General features: G+C 43.4%; 1 protein-coding gene across 4 annotated transcripts in view; it reads left to right on the plus strand.

Moving 5' to 3' along the window:
- Window positions 1–20896, plus strand: part of LOC115083980 (KAT8 regulatory NSL complex subunit 1-like) — a 354418-nt gene that overhangs the window by 283343 nt on the left and 50179 nt on the right. For 3 of the 4 annotated variants that reach the window (XM_029588186.1, XM_029588185.1, XM_029588183.1), the window contains one exon: window positions 12564–12685. In XM_029588186.1, the coding sequence (XP_029444046.1) occupies window positions 12564–12685 (122 nt within the window). The remainder of the gene's footprint in view (window positions 1–12563; window positions 12686–20896) is intronic. The other variant, XM_029588184.1, reaches the window with a different exon arrangement.

The following is a 20896-nucleotide window of genomic DNA, read 5'->3' on the forward strand; positions in this document are numbered from 1 at the left end:
GCAGCTAAACTTCTCAATTCAAAAGTGTAATTATATTGAAAACTAAGACATCCATAAGAGAGGGTACATGCACAAAACAGGTAGTCCATGCTTAATAAATACAAAAAACTGATTTTTTTTCACTAAAATTTGCACACTTAGTGTTGCAAGTGTATTTGTTTTGTACATATGATGTACATTGTCTTGTAAAAGTCTTCACATTCTAGTACATTTTTCACATTCTGATGTCTAAAAATATAATGAATTGATGTAGGAATTAGTTTTGCTGATCTACATAACATACGGTACTCTGCACTTTCATTGTAAAAGCACAATTATAGAAATATTCCAAAATTAAGAATAAAAAAAATCTTGTTTGCATAAGTCTTTCACACCCTTTGATGTAGGAAATCCAAATCAGCTTCAATTTAGAAAGTTACCTTAAGGTCCTTAAGTTAAATACAGCCCACTTGTATCCTTTCATTGTAGTTGAACTGATTTAAATTCTCCTGAATAAAGAATCAGGTTGATTCTGTTATAGGAAGTGAATTTGAAGCAAAGGTCTAAACATGCCAAATGAGTTGCTGAAAACTCAGCTGCTGTGTGGCTGTGTCGGCTGTTGTATATCTTTATCTGTACCCAAGTATTAAGTGCATCTATCCTCTTGCCTGCTACTCTCCCTCCCGTGCGCTTCTTCTCTCGCACCCCCAGTTTTATGACCCCTGTTTTTTTTGTAACATATCTTCCCACTTCGTTTTCCCCAGTTAATTGTAAACCGGCATGATATCTCAGGTGATGGTTGGTATATTAAAAACCTGCAAATAAATATTATTCAAAGTTACATATTGAGGGACATATTGTGCGAAAAAAAGTGTTTGAATATCCTTAGGAAACACTGTCAGGTCCATCACTGTAAACTGGAAAAGCAAGTTTGCTTACTGTAAACTGTGTTTCCGTAGATAGCAGGATGAATTAGCCATGTTGTCATGGGATCTGTCAATCAGGTCCGGGAGACTGAGCTTGTCAAAGCAGAGATTAGAGTTTTGCTTTCTGCGTCTACGCGTGTGTTCCCGCACAGGAAAGTAACGGAATCTCCTCAGTCTGTGATTAAGCTGTAGTGTAGTCGAAGACGAGATGACTGCCAGAGAGGAGGGTGGGTCAGCATGGCTAATTCATCCTGCTATCTACGGAAACACCGTTTACGGTAAGCAAACTTGCTTTTTCCCGTCGATAGCAGGGCTGAGTTAGCCATGCTGTCACGGGAGTCCCAAGCTCCCGATCACGTTATTTATGATATATATATTTGTACGTGATCCTTAGGAGTGTGGCAGTCGTGGATAGGAGGATAGGGATTGTAGGATTGCTTGCCCTATCTTCGCATCAGTGGCTGCCTGTTGATCAAGGCAGTAGTGAGATGTGAATGTATGAAGCGATGACCATGTAGCTGCTTTGCAAATGTCTATGGGTTGCACATTCTTTAGGTGTGCCAATGAGGCAGCTACTGCTCTGACTTGGTGAGCTTTAGGCTCTGAATATAGTTGTAGTTTCTGTTTGTCATAACAGAATTTGATGCACTGCGCTATCCAGCTGGAGATGGTGCGTTTAGCCACTGGGAAGTCCAGGTGCCTTTGGGTCAAAAGAGACAAAGAGTTGAGAAACACGGGAGTCTGAGTTCCCTCTTTATAGTATGCTAAGGCTCTTTACAATCTAGTGTGTGCAGTAGTTTTTCCCTATCATTTGCACGTGGTTTAGGGAAAAAAGTGGGTAATTCCATGGTTTGATTGAGATGGAATTGAGAAATCACTTTTGGTAGAAAGGATGGGTGAGTTGGGAGAACTACTTTTTGATGATGAAACTGCAGATATGGTGAATAATGGACCAAGGCCTGTAATTCACTAACTCTTCGTGCCGATGTTACTGCAACGAGGAATACAACTTTCCATGTGAGGTATTTAATATGTGCTGAGTCCAAGGGTTCGAACGGGAAAAACATAAGCTGTTCCAGAACTATATTGAGGTTCCATGGAATCGGAGGCTTAGAGATCGGAGGACGAAGGTGCATTAACCCCTTGATGAAACGAGATAGTAAGGGGTGATTGGATATAGAAATATTGTTAACTGGTCTATGGTAGGCACCTATGGCGCTGAGATGAACTTTGATGGATGAAGTTGCTAGACCAGCTACATATAGTGTATGTAGATAATCAATGAGCAATTCAGGTGAGCAGTCCACTTCCCTTTGGAAGTGCACCAGGTAGAATAGCATTTCATTTATAGCTACAATTCTTCCTAGTTGAGAGTTTCCTGGATTCTAACAAAATGAATTGTGCCAAAGAGGAAACTCCCTGTTCTGTTAAAAGGACCTCTCAATCTCCATGCTGTCAAGTGTAAAGATGAGTGTAGAAGCATCCCTTGATCTTGGTAGAGAAAATCTTGATGATTCGGTAGCCGAATTGGGTCCATGATGGATAATCAGAGAAGGAAACTGTACCATGGTTGCCTCGGCCAGGCCGGGGCAATGAGTATCAGTTGAGCTTTGTCTGCTATGCACTTTTGAATTGTCCTTGTTATGAGTGGTATGGGAGGAAAGGCGTACAGGAGACCTGTCATCCACGGAATGAGGAAGGCATCTTGAGCGATCCTGAATTGGCTTGGTCTTATCGAACAGAATTTGGGAACTTGAGCATTGATCTCCGTTGCAAAGAGATCTATCGCAGGTGTTCCCCAGTGCATGAATATGTCTTGGGCTATTTCTGTATTGAGTGCCCATTCGTGAGGATGAAAGATGTGGCTTAGCCTGTCCGCTCTTGTATTTGCTACTCTTGGTAAGTAAGTTGCTTGTAGATGTATGCAATTTTTGTGAGCGTGTTTGAATATTTGCAGTGTCTCCTTGCAAAGGAACCATGAACTGGACCCTCCTTGTTTGTTGATGTAAAACATTGCTACTTGATTGTCCATGTAGATCAAGACCCTGCGGCCCTTCAGATGGTCTTGGAACACTTGTAAGGCCTTCTGAATCGCTCTGAGTTCCAATACATTTATTTGCAGGTTCTGTTCCGAGATTGTCCATAACCCTTGTGTTTTGTATATCTCAAGGTGTGCCCCCCAGCCCTTGCGAGTCGCATCTGTGGTTAAGACTGCATTGTAGGGAGGGGAGCTGAACAATGCTCCTTTGGACAGGGTGGAGTCCAGGAGCCACCATGTTATGTCTTTCCTCATCTCGGAGGTCAACGATACTTTCTGTGTCAATAGTTGAGTGTTGTTTCCATTGACGTTTCAAACCACATTGCAGGCGTCTCATGTGTAACCTGGTGTTGGAAATTGTGAAAATGGCCGCCGCCATGTGGCCTGGGACTACTAGAACTTGTCTCGCTTAAGGTTTCTGAGTAAGGTTCAATTCGTGTAGAAGGTGATGGAAGTGTGATATTCTGTCGTTTGGTAGGTATGCCCGGTTGCAAGTGGTGTCCAGGCATGCTCCTATGAATTGTAGTTGTTGTGTGGGTTGTAGGTGTGATTTCTGAAAATTGATCACCAAGCCTAACACCTGTAAGCATTTTATCACCTGGTGGAGGTGATCGAGTAAGATGTTTGGAGCTGGGGCGATTATGAGCCAATCGTCCAGATATGGGAAGATGGTTATACCTTGTTGTCTGAGAAGCCACCACCACAACCATGCATTTGGTGAAAACCCTGGGTGCAGCCGATAGTCCAAAGGGAAGAACTTTGTACTGGTAGTGTTGATGCTTGTAGCGAAAGCATAGGTAACGCCACGAGGATGGATGGATTGGAATGTGTGTGTAGGCATCCTTCAGATTGATGGAACACATCCAATCGTTGGTTTGAATCAGAGGAAGGATTGATTTCAACGATACCATTTTGAATTTCTCTTTGGTGAGAAATTTGTTCAATTCCCTTAGGTCTAGTATGGGACGAAGGCCACCCGACTTCTTGGGTATGAGGAAATATGGGGAATAAAATCCTACTGATTGGTTTCCTGGGAAAATTCGTCGAATTGCTTGTTTGCGAAGCAAAGCAATTTCCTCCTCTAATTGTGGTTGGAAGTCGTGAGTCTTGAGAGTGGAAAGATGAGGTAATGTAGGTTTTGTGACAAACTGGAGTTGGTAACCGTATCGTACTATCTCCAAAACCCACTGATCGGATGTTATCCTTTCCCAGGCTGCCAGGCAAGAATGAATCCTGCCAGATGGTGCTTGATGCTGTGATGGTGGCTGGGTAATTAAAAAGATGGAGTCTATTTTACTGTAGTAGCCGGCTGTTGAGCCTGCTGTCTCTGGTTACGTGTTTTACCCCTGCGTTGGTTAGAGGTATTTTGTTGTGGAGCAGGATGCTGGTAAGAAGGGTATGTCTGTGTACGAAAGGACTGGTAAGACCTGTAAGGTCTCCTGGCGTATGATTGCCAACGAGTAGATCCCATATCACGACGTGTAGTTGAATAATGAGGTTGTGATATTAATGATTGTACTGCTAGAGCTTCTTCCTTCAATTTACCTACTGTGTCCTGAAATCGTTCCCCGAACAGGTTATCTCCTATACATGGCAGGTTTGTAAGTTTCTCATGTAAATCTTCACGTATCGAACTTGAGCGTAACCATGCTAGTCTTCGGGCTGCAATAGCTGTTGCAGATGCTCTGGAAGATGTTTCATATGCTTCATAGATTGACCTCAAAAGGTGTCGCGAACATTCTTCCATGTCATGAAGAGGCAGTGGTATCTGATCTGCAGTCGAAGATAACATCCCTGTTATAGCTTGTATGCACTCATATAGGTATTGTACCATGTAAAATTGATGGTGCATAATTCGGGCACTCAACATGGAGTTATGGTATATTTTCCTGCCAAACTCATCCAAATATTTGTTGTCTTTCCCTGGTGGGTATGAGGAATGTGACTTCGTTTTCTTAAATCTTTGCATCGCCGATTCTACCACAATTGAAGCATGAGGTAACTGTGGTATAGAGTACGGTGATGTTTTCCTCATACGGAATTTTATGTCCATCGTCCCAGGATTTTTGTAAGACGGAGTGCAGGATTTCTTGTGGTGGAAGAGATGTTGGTTCCCCTGGAGTATCAAAAATCTTTAGGAGAGCAAGGGTTTCTGATCTAGGGTCTGTCTCTTTTTGGACCTCTAGATGAAGTATTGTACCCAATTTTTCCAGAAATTTTGGGTATGTAAGGTCTTCCGGAGGGGAATTGAATGATGTGCCTGTGACCACTGGGACTTTAATGTCCATTGAGTTACTCGCATGGCTAGACAAGGCATTGGGGTTACATGGACCGAGGATGCCATATGCCCCAGCAAGACTAGTAGATGGCGAGCCGTTGTGATTTGACAAGATTTTATGTTCTGCGCCAACCATGCCAGTGTGTGAGCTCGGTCCCTGGGAAGAAAAGCTTTTGCTTGGATCATGTTGAGATGTGCTCTGATAAAGGAGAGGAATTGAGATTGAGTCGGGTGAGATTTCTGATAATTGATTAGAAATCCGAACGAGAGTAGTAGTTGCACTGTAAGGTGGAGGGAGTGAAGAACTCCTTCCGATGACTGAGTTCTAAGCAACCAGTCATCCAGGTAAGGATGGACATGAATGCTCAGTCTTCTTAAGTATGCAGCTACTACTGCTAGGCACTTTGTGAAAACCCGAGGGGCTGATGCTAAGCCGAATGGGCGGACCTTGTATTGGAAATTTTGGTTCCCTACAAGGAAGCGGAGGTATTTTCTGTGAGACGGGGTAATTGCGATGTGCATGTACGCGTCTTTTAGGTCGAGAGAGCAAAGCAAATCCCTCTGCTGGAGAAGTGGAAGCAAAGAGCCCAAGGTTACCATGTGAAATTTCTCTTTTCGAAGATGTTTGTTTAAGGCCTTTAGGTCTAATATTGGGTGAATTCCTCCCGTCTTTTTTGGGATTAAAAAGTATCAGGAATAGAATCCATGTCCTCTTTGGGCAAGAGGAACGGGTTCTATAGCATTCACTTCCAGCAGAGAGGATATCTCTTGCTGTAGTTGAAGACAGTGGTCAGAAGAGGTCCACCCCGGCCAAGGTGGCGTATCCGGAATGGAGAGGAAATTTAGACGGTAGCCTTGAGTGATGACTGCTTGCACCCAGCGGTCGGTGGTGATGGTTAGCCACTTGGTGGAGAAGTGGCATAAGTGGCTGCCCACAGGTAGATTGGGCAATGGAGGATGACCTTTGCTCTGAAGTCAGGAGTCAAAATCCCTTTGTAGGAGCAGGTTGGGAAGGAGCTTGAGCTTTCTGAGCTCGAGGCTGGCACGTTGTAGACTTCTGGAAGGGCCGGGACGAGCGACCTCGAGACGCCAGTGGATAATATTTACGGGTCCTGTAAGTCGTCCATTTAGTGTCGCGCTGGAAGGATCGTTTGGATGGAGTGGAAAGATCCGCCTGAGCTGCCGAGAGCTGACGAAGCGTTTCACTATGGTCCTTCAGCTGGGCCATCAACTCTTGGATTTTATCGCCGAACAGGTTATCCCCTGTGCAGGGGAGGTCAGCCAAACGATCCTGCACTTCAGGACGGAAATCAGAGGATTTTAACCAGTCCCAGTGGCGAGCGCTGATACCAGCCGCAGATAAACTGGAGGCCGTGTCGAAGACATCATTTGTCGAGCGGACCTCATGTTTTCCCGCGTCGAATCCCTTCTTTATGATGGAATTCAGCTGGTCTTGAAGCTGGTCTGGAAGGGACTCTCCAAACTCCTGTAGCTGTTTAAACAGGTTACGGGTATACTGGGTCATATATAATTGATATGACTCAATGCGCGAGGTAAGCATGGCCCCGAGAAATATCCTGCGGCCCAAAGCGTCGAGGAATTTCTGCTCCTTCCCAGGTGGAGCTGAAGAATGGGGTTTTGGGCGCTTGGCCTTCTTTTGGGCGGACTCCACCACCACCGACTGATGAGCTAGCTGTGTCTTCTGAAATCCCAGGGAAGGCTGGACTAGGTAAATAGCATCCGTCTTACGGTTTACAGGAGGAACCGACCCAGGATGCTCCCAGTTGCGCTGCATCAGGTCCTGCAGCACCTCATGAACTGGGACGGACATGATTTCCTTAGGGGGATCCAGAAATTGCAGGACTTATAGCATTTTATGCCTGGAATCTTCCTCCGTCTGCAGTTGGAAGGGGATAGTCTCCGCCATCTCCTTTATAAAATTAATAAAGGAGAGGTCTTCCGGCAGAGACTTGCCCCTTTCGTCTGGAGGAGACTGCTCTGATGGAACTTCTGTTGAGTCCTGGGTATCTGTGGAATCATCCGTCCAGGAATCATAGGGCTGATCCCCTGCATCCCTCGGTCGTCCAAGTGGAAAACTTGTAACTTCTCCAGCCGGAGGTCAAGGTTGGACAGGTATCTGTGCTGGCATCAAGGGACCTGGTCTTGGCATCGAGAACTCGAGATCCGGCATCGGTACCGGACATCCAGGAACCGATGGCATCGGGGATTTCACTGGTGGCCTCGATGGTGGTACTCCTGATGGCCCTGGAACTGGCTCTGGCGATGTATCCTCTCCCGATGAAAGCGGGATGGGCGTCCATAGAATCATCTGTAACGGTGATTTTCTCAGTGCCCCTGGTAGGGCACCGATGAGCAGATCCAGTTTATCCAGCAGAGGCAGCAGCACCCGGACGCATCGGTGCCGGTTCCAGCAGAGGCACCGGTGCTGGCATCTGTGGTCGCGGAAGGCTTTGGATCGCCTGGACCACAGCCTCTTGCTCCATCCGGACATAGTAGTGTGAGCAATTCCTCTTGGAGCTGGGGTGGTGAGCCCCAGGTCTGGAGTGGGAGGCACTACGGGCAGTACCGGAGGGTCCACCGATCCCAGTGGAGTCTCGTTAGCCCCTTCCACCGAAGGCGCGGGACGCCTCTGTGCATCCGGCTTCGAGGGCCCTGGACGCTTCTCAGCTTGGGTCTTTTTCATTGGTGGTTTCGTCGATGGCTCCACTGACATAGCGGAAGCGGAGGGCACTGGCCGTTGATGTTTGTCTGTGCTTTTCTCGACGGTCCGCTGTCCCTGATTCCGGCATCGATGATGTAGACGCCGAGGACTGGGACAGCGATCGAGTGTCTTCAGCCTCTGAGCGACATCGATGCTTCGGCGAGGATTGAGTCGATGGTTCCTGCGGAGACTGGTGATAGAATAAAAGTGCTATCTTTTCCAACCATGCCTTACGGCCCTTTGGGGTCATTTGGGCACAATGGGTACACGTCTCCACATCGTGCAACGGTCCGAGGCATAAAACACAGACTAAATGAGGGTCCATGATTGACATAGTTCGCGGACAGTCAGGGCACCTACGAAAACCTGTCGCCATCGTGGCCGTCAAAAAATTTAGGCCTGCCGTGGTCTGCACCGACAAGGCCTAGAGGTCCCCACCAGGAACCAACTGAAAAATGGTGGTAAAATTACTGCACAACCCGGTATTCGGCGAAGAAGGAAGAGACCCCTAGGCGGTATAAACTTTTACAAGTTTTAAAAATAATTTCCTGAGCAAAATTTCCAGTCAGGAACCGTGAAGAGCTCCAAAAATCCGCGTGGCTATTAGCTGAGCGGAAAAAAAGAAACTGAAGGGAGACCCCTGCTGGATGCAGGGTTATTGCCATGCTGGGCATGCCCAGTAGGTGCCAGACAAAGTTCTAGAAACTTTGACAAAAGTATTCCGTGATTGACTCCATCAGATGATGTCACCCATATGTGAGGACTACCATCCTGCTTGTCCTGTGAGAATCTATTTATTAAAAATTGCTTATATACCTCATACACCATAGATCGATCAGGTTTACAGTTAAAACATTCATAAAACCATATAATCAGGACAATACACTAAAATACTGTTCCATAGGAATAGAATAGACTTTGGTTATCTACAACTCCCATCTATAAGCTTAATCTGCATTAATTAATTTGCTGAAGGCCTGCCTATACAGCCCTGTAACACACACAGAGAAGACCACATATTTACAATATGCTTTGTATTTATTCAACACATTTTAAATTATCACCTATCTAAACAATTAAAAACTTTGCTAACACACACACACTATCCATACATACCATCTAAAACACCAGAAAATGTATTGCACGGTATTTTTGTTATTGCACAGTATTTTCAACATACAAAAACTCTATTACAAGGACTTCTATATTCATAACAATTGATTATTTCTTATTATAGTCACTTGTTAGTAAATGTTCTTCACGGATATCAATGTATTTTCATCTTCAATTTAAACTGTCAAGGCCCGTTGCCATTCTCATGTTGGTATCATCTCAACTTTAAATGTCCGATCCGACAAAGGTATCTTCGTTTCACCCCCTTTCATGAGGGCTTCCTCAGGGACTATAAATTCTATCACAGCGTTTTCATTTTCCAATTATATTCTATAATCAAAACCGATAAAATTATTACTGAATTTCTCAAAATATCATAACACTTATTCAAGAACTTATAATCAGAAACTCATGTCTCACCTCATATTGAAGCAAAGTAACTCACTTGAGCAGTTCACAATGTAACCAATTTAATTTCAATCCGCTACTTCAAGTATTCAAGCGAAACCACTTTCTTGCGGCGCCACACTTCAAATGAGGCCGCAGATGATTAGAGGTCCGGGCGGCTCTCGTTTGGAAACTATAGAGAACACGCTGTCAGGCTTGATGATGCGGCTAAATACTAAAAATAATAAAATTGCATAAAATTTACAAAAAATCAAACATTAATAAATTCTTCTGGGAAGCGGCATAATTATTATAATATTGTTTGGAGTTTGACATTTCCTTTTTTTGGATTAAACCTAAACTTAAACCACCAATCTTTACCACAACACCCTATCTGATTTCTGCTACCAGATACGTCCGTACTCATACTAAGAGACAATTTTGCAATGATTCCAAAGTTTTTTTTATTTTTGACTGTAACTAGTTTGCGGTAAGTGAACACTTATTAAAAGCAAACATACAGCCAAGTTGGAACCGGCCAAACAGCCATGGCTAAATTCATGGATGAATTAATTGCCAGAAATTGATTGGCTGCTGATGCTGCAGAACTATGTTCTAATAAGAGAGATCATCGTATGGGACCAATAAAAAATGGCATCATATTGAAACGCCTTGCTGCATCCTGATGGTATAGGAGAGGGAATCAACAAACACGAAATGTCGCAGTGAACCATTTTGGTCTCTTGACCCAAATAACCTGGAACAGATTGGGCACCCTGACATTTAAGGGGGCGTAGATTTGTGTTCAGGTCCACCCAATGAATCAAGAGAGATGTAATCTTTGCTGTCCATTGCATGGAAAGCAGGATAAAAGAGTAAGGCTGGAGCCTAAAAATTTGGCAAACACTTGGCCCCCAACATATTCGGGCAAATGCTCAGCCCAATGTATTCAGGCAACTCAAGGCATCAGCCCCAACTCAGACAACTTGGGCAGATGACCAGACAGCCAGCTCCAGCCCAAAGCAGATGTAAGCAGCCCAGCCGCAGATGTGATCAGAAGGAGACAGACAAACCATGCTGAGGTGGGCCTAAGACCAGAAAGAGACATGGAGAGGCGATATGGACTCCCGGTTATTTTACAAGACACTTCACTTCAGGGAGCAGTAAGAAAAGGGAGGATACTGGGTAGTTAGAAGCACTATTTGCATATAATACAGAATGGGAAATTGAACAATTGAACTTTGAAATATAAATTTACCTATACATATTTACATTAAATTACATTATATACATTATCTCAGTCTTACAGTCTGTGCCAGAGTGTGTGAAAGATTCCAGAGTAAATGTGTACTGCACGGGCCATAGGTATACATTACCCATCATTGCATTCTCCAATTGGGCTTAAATTACATGGATACATTATCTATATATTAAGAACCCAAGCATTCCATCATTAAAACTTCCCTAACAAGGCAATCAACTTATCTTAATTACCTTTGGAATATTTCTTCTTTCATTATGAAAGTGTAGGTATTTTGTTTCACTGATCTACACAAATTCCTACTTTAATGCATTTTGACTTGTATTTTTTAGGCAGCAGAATGTGAAAAATTTAAAAGGGTGTGAAGGTTTTTACAAGACACCATAGATCTCCACCATACTCACACTACTATGTCCTCCGCCATAGGCACTATTTGATTCATAAAGAAGCCAGCATCCCAGAAATTATTGGCATGCTCAGTACATACTGTGGAGACACCATTTTTCTGGAAAATAAGAGTACATTGTAGTCCATGAATACAAATTATTACTAAAGGGTGAGGAACAGACAAATGAGTTAAGTCTTTTAGCAGATAGTGTACATTTTATTTTTTTATTTGTCTTACATTTATAAAATTGCCTCTCCAACTTCACTTGGGGGCATGATTCCAGTTTGTTTTAACCAAGGTTACTTTAAAATGGCCTGGGAATCTGTCATCATACAATGCAACTCTCCTATAGAACAAGCTAAGTGTACACGTTTAACAGGGAGCTATAGAGAGTGGCAATTGCTTGATGGTTGGTTTGGAAGGGAGAGGTGGTTAAAAAATGGCAGGAAACCCCTGCTAGTAGCCACAAGTGACAATATATGCTGGTATAATCCCACTAAGAGCTGATTCTGTTTGGGCCCTTGGACTGAGGGGAAGTTGACGCTACCTGTCCCCACTGTCGGTAGACAAGGTTGGTGGAAAGCAGAGGCCTAGCTGGAGCTTCACCACTACCAGCCCACGTTCCCTTTAGGCTGAGCCCTTGGGTGCTGGGGCCCGATGGAGTTAGGTGAGGTCTCTGCAGTAATGGAAGTTCGGGTGAAGAGAAGAAGCCGGTGCACGAGTCTGAGACAGGAGCAGGCAGCAGCTCAAGGTCGTAGGTCAGGCAAGGGGTCGTGGCAGGCGGCCCAGCTCGTGGGTCAAGTTCCAGGCAAGGGTCGTGGCAGGCAGCCTAGCTTGTGGTCAAGTTCCAGGCAAGGGTCGTGGCAGGCGGCCCAGCTCGTGGGTCAAGTTCCAGGCAAGGGTCGTGGCAGGCAGCCTAGCTTGTGGTCAAGTTCCAGGCAAGGGTCGTGGCAGGTGGCCTAGCTCGTGGTCAAGGAAGCTAGGCCAAAAAAATATATACATTGTCAAATCAGACCACTATAGTTATTAACAAAGGAAATACTTAACAAATTGGAAGGCAAGGGAGGACAACCACCTATAGTAAAAGATAGCAGAGAAAGAGGTAAGTGAGGCTGGGAACATTTCAGAAGGCAAGTTTTGAAAACATAGGAAGTGGAGAATGTGGGCATCCATGCCACTAGCATAGCACAATTGCAGTCTTAAGAGAGATTGTCTTCATTTTGGGACTGGCATTGCGCAGAAGCTTTTGACCTTCCCTAGCTGACATAAAAACTGCGTGCAGGCTATTGTAAATGGTGCATGGATATTGTTGGGAGCAGGGATGAACCTGAGGTGGTCCCTTTACCAGTCAGCGAAGGGAGTTTTCCTTTTGTTTTTTTATGATGAGGTACTGGATTTCTTTACTCGATGTAACTGTGTTGGTGCTTTTTAAAGAGACAAACTAACAGCTTTGTTTGTTTTATTCTTTCAGCAGCCCCCAAGGAGGAAGAAGACAGACAGCTCCTTTGATATCAATAACATTGTGATCCCAATGTCTATGGCAGCAGCAACTAGAGTGGAGAAACTGCAGTACAAAGAGATTTTAACACCGAGGTACAGCTGCAGACGATTTGTAGGGAGGAGAATCTGTGGCTTTGTTTTTGTTTATGTAGGTGAATTATTCAGCATGTGAGAAAGCAAAGGCAAGAAATGAAGAAACTAAGGTTACAGATGATATGGAAATTTCTGGTTTAGTGTTGAGGAAGCATATACCCTGCACAATTCGATTGAAACAGAATAGGGGATACTTAACAACAGATGAAGTGATGTCTCCATTAAATAACCTGCTTCATCCGGTCCTTTTACCCCCTAGTAGGAACTTCATTCTCTCTAGCAGGAAGAATGAAGGCATGGAATTGGGCTTTAGAAAATTTCACTCTGAGGAAATTGCTAATAAGAGGGTCACACCGTATAGGAATATAACAGGAAGACAGGCATATGCTGGTGTTGGAGAGGAAGTGCAACTGGGATTAACTCTTTTTTTTTTTTTTTTTTTTTTTTTTAGCAGCATTGTTAGAGAATCTGATCCAAACCAAAGGCTGATATGCTGTTAAATGCATCTGCTTGCAGCATCTATGTGGGGTTGACATGGTCATGTGTGCCTTCCCCAGGCAGAATAAAAAAAAGAATAACTGGGTAATAGTAATTGTGGACCTATTTTAATTCATGGTAAATCTATTTTTTATTTTTTTATATTCCACCTTTCAGCCACTTCAAAGTGGATTGCATTTCATGTACCGTAGACATTTCCCTGTCCCAACAGAGGGCTCACAGTCTTAAGTTTGTACCTGGGGCAATGGAGAGTAAAGTGAAGGTACTCCTTTGCTCCAAAAAATCAGTGAGCTACTCCAAATGTGTTGAAATGGACCCTTTTTTTTTTTTTTTGTTTAATCATTGTCAACACAAAAACTAAAATTCACAATTGCATTGGATAAAAACAAGTAAAGCAAAATTAAATAGTAATAAAGAAAGCGTGTTTTATTTTTTTTTAATGAAAACTGCGTGAGATCTCATAATTGCGGGCTGCTCTTCCACTGTAAAACTTTCAAGGTAGTGTTTGTTAATCCCTGTCAGCTGCTAGGAAGGTTGTAAATACAAACAAAAATCAATACTTTCAAATGTCTGTATGCAAATTCCAGAAGTCTAAAAAAAACAAAAAAAAAAAAACAGAAGATGGGAGAGCTAGAGTCTACAATACTAAATGAAGATGTAAACCTACATGAAGCAAAACCTAGTGAAAGGTAGATAACCAATGGGGACAGCGCAATGCCAGGATATAGGTTAGATCGCAATGATTGGGTGGATACAATTGGTGGAGGTGTGGCAGCTGCTACTGCTTCTTGTGACATTGGACCAAGCCACTTTTACCCCCCATTGCCTCAGGTACAAACTTGATTATGAGCCCTCTAGGGATGGGAAATGCCTACAGTACTTGAATGTAATCCCCTTTGAAGTGCCTGAAAGGCAGAATATAAATCACATAAATAAATAAAGTTAAAGGTGGCATAGAATCAAACAGGGTAAAGATTCTTGTTACGCTTGCCGGCTGTGATGCCCGTAGCTGGCCTCACTCACCCAACGCCATGCCGAAGAGTGCCCCGGGTTCCCTTGTAGCAGCGGGGAGCCACCAAGGTACCCCTTTACCTTCGTGGCTCTGAATGTTGCCATGCTCGGGGGCCGCCACCGTCCCCATGTGGCTCTGAAGGCCGCCAGCACCGCAGCTCTCCACAGCAGCAGGACGCCGCCGACTCTGCTCCTGCACTGGACTCCCTAGGTGCGTGGGTGCACGCGCCTCTCCTCCAGATTTAAAGGTCCTGCAGCGGGAAATGCTCCATGGCTCTCCTTGATAATATCTGCTTTGCACTATAAAAGGACTTCCTGGGCAACCTTCCCAGTGCCTTGGCATTAGGTCTCTTCTTTCTGAGTAGTGGATTGCCATTCCTGGATTCTTGCGTTCCTGAGTTCCTGCATGCCAGCGTTCCTGCCTCCTATGTTCATTGTCGTCCTTCATTCCTCTGGCTTATTTTGTCTTTGACTTCGGACTGGATCTTGACTACGAGCTACGCTGCCTGCCACGAACCTTGCCTGGAACTTGACCACGAGCTAGGCCGCCTGCCATGACCCTTGGCTGGAACTTGACCACGAGCTAGGCCGCCTGCCATGACCCGTGCCTGGAACTTGACCACGAACTACGCGGCCTGCCTCGACCCCTTGCCTGACCTACGACCTTGAGCTGCTGCCTGCTCCTGCCTCCAACTTGTGCACCGGCTTCATCTCTTCACGCGGACTTCCATTACTGCAGAGACCTCACCTAACTTCATCGGGCCCCGACACCCGAGGGCTCAGCCTAAGGGGAACGTGGGCTGGTAGTGGTGAAGCTCCAGCTGGGCCTCTGCTTTCCACCAGCCTTGTCTACCGACAGTGGGGTCAGGTAGCATCAATTCCCCCTCAGTCCAAGGGTCCACCAGCTCAACAATTCTGCAGAAACTAACAGGCCATTGCAATATTGACGCACGTTAAATAGATGCTCATGATTGAGCACCTGCTCTCTTAACACATGCTGATCCACCTCTCCTGGCAGCCCAATCTTATATTAAAATTAGTTGCTGGGGTGAAAAGGAGGCACATGGGGAAATTGTGTGTCCCTACCATCTCCTTTGTATCGGGCACCCAGGAAAGGTAGCTGTCAGTGGGTTAGGAAACGGATGCTCAATACGAGTGTCCGTTTTCTCCCGCTACCGGCACAATATACATGGCCTGGACAGAATATATTGTGGATGTATATTGGGCACACAGAATTTTTTTATTTTTTTTTTGCGAACAGTTTGTTTTTTTTTAATGGTTCCATTGTCTGTGGTCCCTCTTACTAGTATCGATGCAGAAATTTGGGGTTTTTACAATGTACCCTTGAGTGTGGCAGACCTTTACACCAGCCCCGGGTTTGCATAAAATTTGCCACATTGCAAGGGGGCGCATTGACCGCGTGGGAAACTTTTTGCATCATGGGGATTAGCTAATAGCCAAATCTATATGTACTTTACATGTGATGAGCACTATTAGCTACACACCCGATTGGACGTGCTAACCCCCATTTTGCAGCAGGGGTTATGGTTGTGTGTCCAAAACGCACGTGCAATCACGTGTTGAGCAATGCCTTGGCCACAGCGCGCAGTATTGCATCAGCCGAATGTGCATTGTGGAATCTTTTTATGGATAGAATTCCATGTGTGATGGGGAAGAGTATAATGTTGGGGGTATACTACCATTGTACTATCAAGAATGAAGAGACAGATAATGAAATGCTAACAGAAATTAGGGAAGTTAACAAATTTAGCAACACAGTAATTGGCAATTTCAGTTACCCCAGGTATTGATTGAGTGAATGTCACATCAGGACATGCTAGGGAGGTAAAGTTTCCAGATGAAATAAATGAGTGCTTCGTGGAGAACTGGTTGAGGAACCAACGAGAAGGGGAGCTATTTTAGACCTAATGCTTAGAGGAATGCAGGAACCGGTGCAAGAGGTGATGGTAGTGAGGCCACTTGGCAATAGTGATCATAATGTCATCAAATATGACCTAATAACTGGAGGGAAGACACTTTCAGAAGGCATTCAATAAATTCCCTCATGAGAGAGACCTCAGCAAATTAAGTCATGAGATAGAAGGCAGTGTCCTTTTGTGGATTGCCAAATGGTTAAAAGAGAGGAAACAGAGTAGGACTGAATAGATTTCTCAATGGAGGAAGGTGAGTAGTGGAGAGCCCCAGGGGTCTGTACTGGGACCCCTGCTTTTTAACACATAACTGATCTGAAGAACTGAGCAGTGAGTAATGTGATTAAATTTTTGCAGAGACAAAATTATTCCGAGTTGTTAAATTACAAGCAGATTGTGAGAAATTGCAAGCAGAACTTGTGAGACTGGGAGACGGGGCATCCAGATGGCAGTTTAAATTTAATATAAACAAGTGTAAAATGATACACATAGGGAAAAATAATCCAAGCCTGTAGTTATATAGTGTTAGGTTCCATATTAGGAGTCACCATCTAGGAAAGAGAGAGAAGAGGTATCATGGACCAGATGTGGCCAATTCTAGTCTACAAGAGCCGCAATCAGGCCTGGTTTTCAGGCTATCCACAATGAATATGCATGAGATAATTTGCTTACAATAGAAGCAGTGCATGCAAATCTGTCTCAGGCATATTCATTGTGGAAAGCCTGAAATCCAGCCCTGATTGTGACTTTTGAAGACTGGAGTTGGCCACCCCTGTCATGGACAATAAATTGAAATCCTTGGCTCTGTGTGTGGTGGTCAACAAAGGAAACAGAATGTTAGTAATTATTAGGAAATTAATATAAAACTGGGAATATCATAATATATCTGTACAGCTGCATGGTGTGCATGCACCTAGAGTACTATGTGCAATTCTGTTTGCCACATCTCAAACAAGGTATAGCAGAACTAGAAAGATATAGAAAGAGGCGACCAAAATGATAAAGGAACTGGAACAGCTCCCCTATGAGGAAAGGTTAAAGAGTTTAGGCCTCTTTTTTGCTTGGAGATGAGATGGCTGAGATGAAATATAGTTTTACAAAATCATGAGTGGAGTGGGTAATTGCAAAATGGTTGTTTACTTAGGGACATGCCATGAAGTTACTAAGCAGCACATTTAAAACAAATCGGGAAAAAAAATATTTAATTGAAATGCTGCCTTTTGTGTCTAGTCTATTACTTCAAAGCAGATTATACTCATTCATTGCCAAAGGATATTGTTTTAAAGGTAGTTAACATAGCTGGGTTTGGACAAGTTCCTGAAGGAAAAGTCCATAAACTGTTTTTTTTTTGGTTTTTTTTTTTATTTTTTATTTATCAATTTTTCAAGTTTATAATGCAAAATAAAGTTTACATCCAAGTTGCAAACTATAATCTTACACCTAACAGTTATAAAGAATACGAAAAGTCAGAGTAAATAAAAATGGAACATAACATATTAATCAGTCATTACACATAATCAGGAGAAACATTACAGCCATAGTATTAATCACCTGATTGGTCATGAGTTACTAGTTCTTTCTTTAAGCTCTCTAAATAATTCTTCATTAACTCAGGTTCAAAATAGACAAACCTCTTCCCTTTATATGACATTAAACACTTGCACGGGTATCTAATATTAACCTGTGCACCTAACTTTCTGGCTTCCTGACTTAGTTCTACGAAGGCTTTCCTCCGGATCTGCGTGTCTTTAACAATATCTGGATATATTTGAAACTTTTGGCCGAGATACATTTTATTACGATTTTTCATAAAAGTTCTCAAAACCAAGTCTCTATCAGATGGAAAATTAAATGAGACTAACAGTATACCTCGTTGTTCAATTTGTTCTTCTGATGGCGTTTCCAAGTAGGCTGTTAAATCTTGATCTAAATTAACATTAATACATTCTTGCTTAGGTTCACTACCACTCTTACCCATAGAAGAAAAGAAAATTTTTGAGATTACTGGCATTTTATCAGGAGGCAATAGTAATATTTCTTTGAGATATTTTTTAAATTGCTCCTTGGGAGAGATTAATTTTACACTAGGGAAATTTATAACTCTTAAGTTTAAATATCGTAGTTTATTTTCCGTGTTTTCTAATCTCCTCTTTAAAATACTCTCTGATTTAATCATTGTTGTTTGTACATTTTGAATCGATGTAATTTTCTTTGTAACCTCTTCAATTTGTTCTGCCTGTCTATTTATCCTGGGTTCTATTAGAGCCAAAGTATTAGAGCCAAACCTCTTCAATTTGTAACCTCTTCAATTTGTTCTGCCTGTCTATTTATCCTGGGTTCTATTAGAGCCAAAGACTCAAGACGTGGCTGTTCACGCAGGCCTTTCCTAACTCAAACATTACTTAACTCCCTTAAATTATCAATCATTAATAGCCACCTCTTATAATGTTTTTGTATATATATATATATATCTGATCTTCATTTTCCTTCTTACCCCAAGTTATTGATTCCCTGTTACATGTAACTGCTTTTCTGCACCATTGTTCAAATTGTAAAGTTTATTTGAGTTTCACCCCTGTTTCTTGTGAACCAGCATGATGGGACTACCGTCTTGAATGTTGGTATATAAAAAAACTTAAATAAATAAATAAATAAGTATCTTGACAATTATTCACAGATATAACTAACAAGGATATTGATTTCTCCATCGTTGTTATTGCCTGCCAGATAGATTCTAGTGTAATAACGTTTGGTTTGTCTATTTTGGGAATGTTTATACCAGTTATTGATGACCGTACTCGACAAGCTTGGGAAATCTTTTGGATTTCCACTGTCGCGTTTCCACCCTCCTCCACAAGCTCTCTCGTATTTTCCCCTGAGGCTCCCTCTACTTCCAGGTTCCCCTTGGTACCTTCCCCCAGGGCCTGGGAGAGTCCCTGAGGATCTCCGAGAAAGGGAGGTGGTGGAGCAATCGGTGCTCCCGGGGACAGAGATATTTGACTATCCAGGAGGGATTGGTTCTGTTCCTTACCTAACCCCTCAGCGGATAATTCTCCCGGTGTTGAGGCTGCTACCGGGGTGAAAAAGCCTTGTATTTTCGGTTGGACTGGGATATTAGAGACTGGAGTAGAGGAATCCAGTCTCACTCGCCCCTTCCGCTTAGTATGAGGCATTTCAATAATATAAGCTATTGCTTTCCCACCAGTTCTCCTATCCTTAATCCACTAACTCTTCGTAATGAGAAGAAAGTGACTCTAGTGATACCATACACCAAAACTATACTAAGGAAGAAATAAAATCCTGCAGCAAACTACAGCAAAAGTCCAGCTCAAAGTCCAAACAAAGTTGCTAACTAAGTCTCGCGCGCCCAAGGGGCGCGCGCGGCTTAGATGAGCGCCGGCGGACGCAATGCGCCACAGTCTTATCAGTTACTTATACAATCTTAGTAAACATCACGCAATGGGGGCGGATCTTTACAAACACCATTGGGGCTAGGTTAAGCAAACACCTTACCCCCGGACAGCAAAGCAGTTCTTTCACCTCCTTTTTGCAGGTAAGCACTGAATTCTTTCTCCCAAATTAGAAAAAAAACAGCTCTGGCTTTAAGGTTCCTACCAGGCTGACGTCACTCGGGAGGGTGGGTCTTTGCAAACACCGTTGGGGCTAGGTTAAGCAAACACCTTACCCCCGGACAGCAAAGCAGTTCTTTTGCCTCCTTTTTGCAGGTAAGCACTGAATTCTTTCTCCCAAATTAGAAAAAAAACAGCTCTGGCTTTAAGGTTCCTACCAGGCTGACGTCACTTGGGAGGGCGGGTCTTTGCAAACACCGTCGGGGCTAGGTTAAGCAAACACCTTACCCCCGGACAGCAAAGCAGTTCTTTTGCCTCCTTTTTGCAGGTAAGCACTGAATTCTTTCTCCCAAATTAGAAAAAAAAAACAGCTCTGGCTTTAAGGTTCCTACCAGGCTGACATCACTCGGGAGGGCGGGTCTTTGCAAACACCGTCGGGGCTAGGTTAAACAAACACCTTACCCCCGGGCAGCAAAGCAGTTCTTTTGCCTCCTGTTTGCAAGTAAGTACTGAATTCTTTCTCCCAAATTAGAAAAAACAGCTCTGGCTTTAAGGTTCCTACCAGGCTGACGTCACTCGGGAGGGCGGGTCTTTGCAAACACCGTTGGGGCTAGGTTAAGCAAACACCTTACCCCCGGACAGCAAAGCAGTTCTTTCACCTCCTTTTTGCAGGTAAGCACTGAATTCTTTCTCCCCAGTCCATAAACTGTTAACCAAATAGATTTGGGGAAAAGCCATGGCTTATCCATGGGCTTAAGCAGCATGGAATCTGTCTACTATTTGAGTTTCTCCCAGGTACTTGTGATCTGTATTGGTCACTGTTGGAAACAGAATACTGGGCTTAATAGACCCTTGATCTGACCCAATATGGTGGTTTTTATGTTTTTAATTTAGATTTCTGACTTGCCAACTTGCAAATACCCTAGATAGGGTACAACCAAACATACAGTTAGAATAATAGCTGATTCTTCGGTACTGCACCACATCTTTTCCTACTATTCCTGATCCCTTGACGTAGCAGTGTCAAGAAATCTTGACGCTGGCCAAACGTGAGTGAAATATATAGTGATCCTCTAGCTAAGTAATTGAGCCAGTTCTTTCATTCCCTTGTTTCTCAGAACAAGTTAAAAAAAAAGTCAGTAATTACCTTTTCAGCAATGATTTGTTCCATATTGAAGAAATCTTAATTGGATCTTATTTCT

The sequence above is a fragment of the Rhinatrema bivittatum genome, chromosome 2 (assembly GCF_901001135.1).
Source record: "Rhinatrema bivittatum chromosome 2, aRhiBiv1.1, whole genome shotgun sequence".
Classification (NCBI taxonomy): domain Eukaryota; kingdom Metazoa; phylum Chordata; class Amphibia; order Gymnophiona; family Rhinatrematidae; genus Rhinatrema; species Rhinatrema bivittatum.